Source organism: Triticum dicoccoides, chromosome 2B (assembly GCF_002162155.2).
Source record: "Triticum dicoccoides isolate Atlit2015 ecotype Zavitan chromosome 2B, WEW_v2.0, whole genome shotgun sequence".
Taxonomy (NCBI): Eukaryota; Viridiplantae; Streptophyta; class Magnoliopsida; order Poales; family Poaceae; genus Triticum; species Triticum dicoccoides.
The window spans coordinates 452,987,375-452,994,352 of NC_041383.1; the positions used below are offsets into that span (position 1 = coordinate 452,987,375).

Consider the following 6,978-nt stretch of genomic DNA (forward strand, 5'->3'; position numbering starts at 1 on the left):
AACCGACTTTGTGTAACCCTAGCCCCCTCCGGTGTCTATATAAACTGGAGGGTTTAGTCCATAGGACAAGAACAATCAAAATCATAGGCTAGCTCCTAGGGTTTAGCCTCTAGGATCTCGTGATAGATCAACTCTTGTAATACTCATATCATCAAGATCAATCAAGCAGGAAGTAGGGTATTACCTTCATCGAGAGGGCCCGAACCTGGGTAAAACATCATGTCCCCTGTCTCCTGTTACCATTAGCCTTAGACGCACAGTTCGGGACCCCCTACCCGAGATCCACCGGTTTTGACACCGACAGTCCCCTTGCCGGAGTCCCCGCAGATGAATGACAAAATCTCCCGGATCACCATTGATGATGCAGGACGAGGAGGAGGAAGAGAGTAGAATAGCGAGCCAATCTCTCCACCTAGCCGAGAATCCAAGTCGCTGCAGCAATTCAATGAGGTACTCCCATGATATGCTGTCAAAAGCCCTAGCTATATCTATCTTAAGCAGAAGCGCCGACGTTTTGCTCATATGAAGAGCTTGGACAGAATTCTGGACGTATAGGTAGCTGCCGTGGATGCATTTTCGTCGCTGGAAGGTCGTCTGAGCAGGCGAGATGATCCTATCAATGACAACCGCCAGCCTCATAGATAACACCTTTGTGATCAGCTTAGCCATGAAATGAATGAGGCTTATAGGCCTAAAATCACTAATTTTTGTGGCCCCGTCCTTCTTGGGTATGAGGGCAAGCATGGCCGTGTTGATTTCAGCGAAATTTCCGTCAGCCAATCTGTAGAAGTGATCAAAAACAGCCATAACATCATCCTTTATGGTGTTCCAGCAAGCTCTGAAGAATGGCCCCAAGAAGCCATCCGGTCCTGGCGCTTTGTCTGATGGTGATGCCATTACAGCGGCCCAGACTTCAGGTTCAGAGAAGGGGTTATCCAGCCCCTCATTTTGTAAAGGCATACCCAATTCCTCCCAGTTGATGGAGCACAGACTTTCCTCTTTCCTTACCAACAGGTTTGCAAAATGGTCGTGAGCAATGGCTGCTTTTTCACCACGGGTCGTGGTTGTAATCGTGTCCGTTTGCAGAGAATGAATAATTTTTAATTTCTCCTTCTAGAATTGATTTTAGCTTGGAAGAAAGCCGTTCGTGCATCCCCAGCCCTGAGCCAGGTTTGTTGATGCAACCGTGTTTACTAAGAATGGTGCAGCAGCCACTACATCCATCTTGAGAGATTGTGGAAGTACTTTTCTAGATGCCCAATGCAAGTATATTCAGTTTGGTGCAAATGTGATGACCACCGAAGCAATGTAGATGAAGGACGCCTCAATTTTGCTAATGCTATGGGAATTAATCAAGTGAAAGTCGAGTAAAACCCGGATAATGTGATTAACTTTTATAATGGTCAATCTTACTGGTGGGATGCAGTATAGCCTATCTTTATGGAATGGACGCAACTTTTTTAATTGAGAAGGTCTTTTTTAAACATTATTTTTGTTCTGCGAATCAAATAGCGCATGTGCTAGCTAAATTTAGTTATCCAAATAAGACTTTTATTAGTTGGATTGCCTCGGCATATTTGGTGCTTGTGAGCGATGTATTTTTGTCTGTAGTTCAATAAAGCTAGCCGTCCCTATCCGTCGTTCCTGCCCGCGAGCGCAACGGCACGCGATGCGGCCGACCTTCGAATCCGCTCCTCCGTGCTTCGCGGAGCGTGGCCGAATGATCTCCTCCTCACCACAGGGACGTTCCCTGCTCTACAAGTACGGGGTGCCATGGCCGCGAGTGTCCCCTCTTCTCCTCTCCGCCCTCCGGTCTCCTCCCTGTCTTCCCTTGTTCTTCTTCCCCGACATTTGCTTCGCGAGGTATGCTTCTTTTCTTTTTTGGAATTACCTTCTATGGCGCGCGCAAGATTTGGGGACAGTAATTCAATTTTGAGTGGAGGTTTTTTATATCCGTACCATAGCAGATCCGGCAAACATTCTTTTTTTTTTAGGTACAGCAGGTGAGGCAGCGATCCGTTCCACAAAGAGTGGTAAAGAGCGATCCGTTCCAATCCACTGGATGCAGGCTACCTCTAAGCATCACTGGTCTATGCAGGATGAGTTTGTCTTAAGGACGCTAAGACCCATCATCCGTGAGCCATGAAATGAACCAACTAATTTACCCAACTCAACTGGTAAATCCACTTACATTTTCTTGTGCCGTTATTGTTATCCCCAATAGTTGAACCTTTGCGGCCTACGGTGAAAAGTAAATCCACTTACATTTCATTTACATGTCCACTTATACTTTCGTCTATCCTTGAATCTAGACCCGGAAGCTTAATGATCATTTCCATCTTGGCCTCACCACTGGACTGTTAATTGTCACGATTGTTTTTTGTCCTTGAAATTGCGAGTTTGTGCAACCATAATCTCAAACCCTGTATTTGAGTTCCATGCACTTATCAGTTCACCCAAAAACCTTAATCTGTTGACGAAACCCGAGCAATCCATCTGTCTATGCTTCGCTAGTGGTTGGATCAACCCATTCCTTGTAGAATGGGATTATTCCTCATATTAAAATGCCGTTATACCACCTTGTGCCGGTGTTTAGTGCTTACAACCAGTAGTGATATTTAGGGGTGAAAATGGCTAGGACCAACCATTTCTGAATCCAGTGGTATAGGATATGTTCTGAGGCTTTTTACACCAGCACACTGTCTGCCCCTATTCCAAATCCGGTGTATGGGATATGGCATAGGATATGGTATTGCTAATGTCTGGCGGAATAAGACTATCCAGTTTTCTAGCTTGATTATCGGGCCCTCCAAAATGGTCGTATCCGATTTTTTTTGTAGAATTTTAACTGTGCGCTTGTAATCTCTGGATGGTACCTTTATTTATGAGATGGTGCGGCTGCCTGCCGGTATTTTATTTGTGAATGTTTACTTTTCCCTTCGTTCCATAATGTAGTACATGTAGATTTTTTTCAAAAGTTAAACCTTGACCAAGTTTATATAGAAAAATATGTATATCTACAACACCAAACATAAAAAAAGACGAAAATATGCCTCATGGTATATCTAATGATATGTATTTGGTATTCTACTAGATGTAGATATTTTTCTCTATAAACTTGGTCGAAGTTTAACTTTTCAAAAAATCTATATGCACTACATTATGGAATGGAGGAAGTACCGTCTAGTGTTTACTACTCCCTCCATTAGTTCAAATTGAACGATTTGAACTACCAAAACGTCATATCCTACCTCCGTCCCAAAATTCTTGTCTTAGGTTTATCTAGATACGGATGTATCTAACACTAAAACATGAATAGATACATCCCGTATGTAGACAAATCTAAGACAAGAATTTTGGGACGGAGGGAGTATTTAGGAACGGAGGGAGTACGTGTTCACTGTCTAATACTTTTTACTTGCTCAGTTTGTACATTTTTTCCCTGTAACGTGTTAATTGTTATAGTGCTTTGTAGTTCTGTTTACTGTGTGCTCATGCTGTTTTGTTGGAAATATATTGTTGTTTATATGTGTGCATTGTCTGCCTTCTGTAGGAGAAATACCTCCAAAAGCTTACGAGGTGCTTAAAAATAGCAACCGAGCACAGATGTCACTAGAAGTTGAGAAACCACTGTGCACCGAGACGACCAAACGGTTTGAGCGCCAAGACTCACTTATTGGTGATGCGGAGAAGGTCTCTAATATCAAAGGCCATGGCTCCGAGGTCTGCTTCACACACAACTTGGTTATGATGCAGCAACCATGTTCCTCCAGGTTATAGTTTGACAGTAATGTGCCTTTTGACTGACACAGGGAAACTGGACACAAGTACTGCATCTTGCATTTCAGAGCATCGGCATCATTTATGGGGATGTTGGGACATCGCCGCTCTATTGTTACTCGAGCACCTTCCCTAACGGCGTCAAAGACAAGGATGATATCTTGGGTGTCCTCTCGCTCATCCTATACACCCTCATCCTTTTACCGATGATCAAGTATGTCTTCATCGTGCTCTATGCAGATGACAACGGAGATGGTAAGCTGATATTTTGGAATATTGACATGTCAAGCTGGAGTACTTACTATGTCTTCTCTGCACATTGCTATTACAGGTGGCACATTTGCGCTCTACTCACTTATATCGCGGTATTCAAAGATAAGGCTGATCCCAAACCAGCAGGCAGAGGATTCAATGGTGTCGAATTACAGCATAGAATCACCGAGCTTATCACTGAAGAGGGCACAATGGTTGAAGGAGAAGCTTGAGTCCAGCAAGGCAGCCAAGATTGGCCTCTTCACCATCACAATCCTTGGTACATCCATGGTGATGGGTGATGGGACCTTGACACCAGCGATTTCTGGTAGCAAAAGTAACAGAGAGTCATTCGTAGGTCATATTGTGATTGCTTTTCGGAATACTAATGCATTCCTTTTCACGTGTTTCTGCAGTGCTCTCTGCAGTGAGCGGGATCAAAGAGAAAGTGCCAAGTTTAACTGAAAGTGTGTGAAAAAATAGTTTCTATCATCACTAATTAGTCAGTACCCAGATTTAATCACATCTAAAGTGCATGTTGCATTTCTTGTACAGCACAGATAGTCTGGATCTCGGTGCCTATTCTGTTCATGCTCTTTTCAGTCCAGCGTTTTGGGACAGATAAGGTCGGGTACTCCTTTGCTCCGATCATCTCGGTGTGGTTCGTTCTTATTGCTGGCATTGGAATGTACAACATCGTAGTGTATGAGATCACTATTCTCCGAGCCTTCAATCCTATGCACATAATATATTACTTCGAAAGAAATGGGAAGGAAGCATGGATTTCACTAGGAGGTGCTATCTTGTGTGTTACAGGTAAACCTTTTGATGAAAAATGCATTTTCAAAAAGAACCTGTAGCCTGCAATCTGAATGCACTGCCTTATGGTACAGGTACAGAGGGTATGTATGCGGACCTAGGACATTTCAATATCACGGCCATTCAGGTAATTGCCGCATCGCTTCTTGCTTCAACGTGTTCTTTTACTCTAGATCTGTTTTCAACGGTACTAGCAATTTTCGTCGCACAGGTCTCAGAACATAAATATCTTACAGCGGTTTCTGTACTTACCTAGATAAGCTTTAATGGTGTCTTGTTCCCTTCGGTGGCACTATGTTACATGGGGCAAGCAGCATATCTGAGGAAATTCCCAGAGAATGTTGCAGACACCTTCTACAGATCTCTCCCAGGTATAAACAACTTAAACTACAGTTTTGCTCCTTATAAGGGAGTTAATTTGTGATTCTCAAAAGAAACGATTGCCTCTCTGTAACAAAAATGCAGCACCATTGTTCTGGCCAACCTTCACCGTTGCCATTCTTTCGGCTATCATTGCAAGCCAAGCTATGCTCTCTGGCGCATTCGCTATCCTGTCCAAGGCCCTATCTCTTGGTTGCTTCCCCAGGGTTCGGGTTATCCATACCTCCAAGCATCACCAGGGGCAGGTTTACATTCCTGAAGTGAATTTTCTGATGGGACTGGCTAGTGTTATAATCACGATCACCTTCAGAACTACCACCGAAATCGGGAATGCTTATGGTAAGTTTACGAGGCTTTTAGTAGAACATTAGGCACGTTTACTGATTTGATTATGTTGATGCACAGGGATCTGTGTCGTGACCGTCTTCTCAATCACCACCCATTTGATGACTATCGTGATGTTGCTCGTGTGGAAGAAAAACATCATCTTCATCTTGTTGTTTTACGTCGTGTTTAGTTCCGTAGAGTGGATCTACCTGTCTTCAATACTGTCAAAGTTCATCCAGGGCGGGTACCTGCCATTCTGCTTCGCGCTTGTCCTGATGGCCCTAATGGTAACATGGCACTATGTGCATGTCATGACGTACTGGTACGAGCTTGACCACATCGTCCCCATCGATGAGGTGACGGCACTGCTTGAGAAGCATAATGTGCAGCGGATCCCTGGGGTGGGCATCTTGTACTCGGAGCTGGTGCAAGGTATTCCCCCGGTGTTCTTGCGGCTGGTGGAGAAAATTCCATCTGTGCACTCTATCTTTTTGTTCATGTCGATCAAGCACCTACCCATCCCTCATGTGGCACCTGCGGAGCGGTTCGTCTTCCGGCAGGTTGGTCCAAGGGAGCATCGGATGTTCCGGTGTGTTGCACGGTATGGTTACAGTGACGGGGTAGAGGATTCAGGACAGTTCGCCAGGTTCCTAGCGGATAGGTTGAAGATGTTCATCGAAGATGAGAATGCATTTGCAGTGGAGAAACCGGAAAATGAGGATACTGACTCTCCAAGCGGAGTTTTTGAAGGTCAAACGAATCCGAGGAAGTCCGCACGATCTGTACACAGCGAGGAGGTGATAGAGCCGCCCATGAGCAACCATGTAGGGAGGATTAGTTCCTATTCTCTTCAGACGATTGAGGAGGAGAAGCGGCTGATTGACGCAGAGATGAAGCGAGGGGTGGTTTATCTGATGGGGTCAGCCAATGTGATAGCAGGACCTGAATCACCCACCTTAAAGGTGGTCGTGGTAGACTATGTGTATTCATTCTTGAGGAGGAACTTGGCAGAGGGTCACAAGGTGTTGTCCATTCCTAAAGATCAGCTGCTCAAAGTTGGGATCACATATGAGATATAGAGATGTTTTTTTTTTTTTTTTTTTTTTGAAACGGAACACAGATTGCATTCCTCCTACATATCATTGCTGGGCAAGTCCCCAGCTACAAGGTTCTGAACAAACTCTGGGAATTGTCCCAGCCAAGTAATACATGCACCAGAGTTTAATGTTGCTCCAAACGCTGCTAGCCTATGCGCCACTCGGTTACATGTTCGTGAACAGTTTACAACACATACATCTGAAAAACCTACATGTAACTGAAATTTAATCTCTCTGAAAATGGCCCCTAGTGCAGACAGGTCATATTCCTCAGTAGACACAGCCCTTCTTAACTGTGTAGAATCTGTTTCAAACATCACTC

At 44.4% G+C, this 6,978-nt stretch overlaps 1 protein-coding gene across 2 annotated transcripts; it reads left to right on the forward strand.

Annotated features, from left to right (window-relative positions):
* The first annotated feature begins 1,633 nt into the window (after nt 1–1,633).
* LOC119364160 (potassium transporter 19-like) lies at nt 1,634–6,665 on the forward strand. Of its 2 annotated transcripts, none has more exons than XM_037629585.1 (11): nt 1,634–1,863; nt 1,995–2,177; nt 3,554–3,723; nt 3,813–4,035; nt 4,112–4,369; nt 4,449–4,499; nt 4,588–4,848; nt 4,926–4,978; nt 5,108–5,222; nt 5,317–5,571; nt 5,638–6,665. In XM_037629585.1, exons 3-11 carry the CDS (start codon nt 3,607–3,609, stop codon nt 6,636–6,638), a joined length of 2,334 nt encoding a protein of 777 aa, XP_037485482.1. In that variant the 5' UTR covers nt 1,634–1,863; nt 1,995–2,177; nt 3,554–3,606; the 3' UTR covers nt 6,639–6,665. The 2 variants fall into 2 exon arrangements, with proteins under 2 accessions (XP_037485482.1, XP_037485483.1); XM_037629586.1 differs by having other exon boundaries at nt 4,112–4,360.
* The last annotated feature ends 313 nt before the right edge of the window (nt 6,666–6,978 follow it).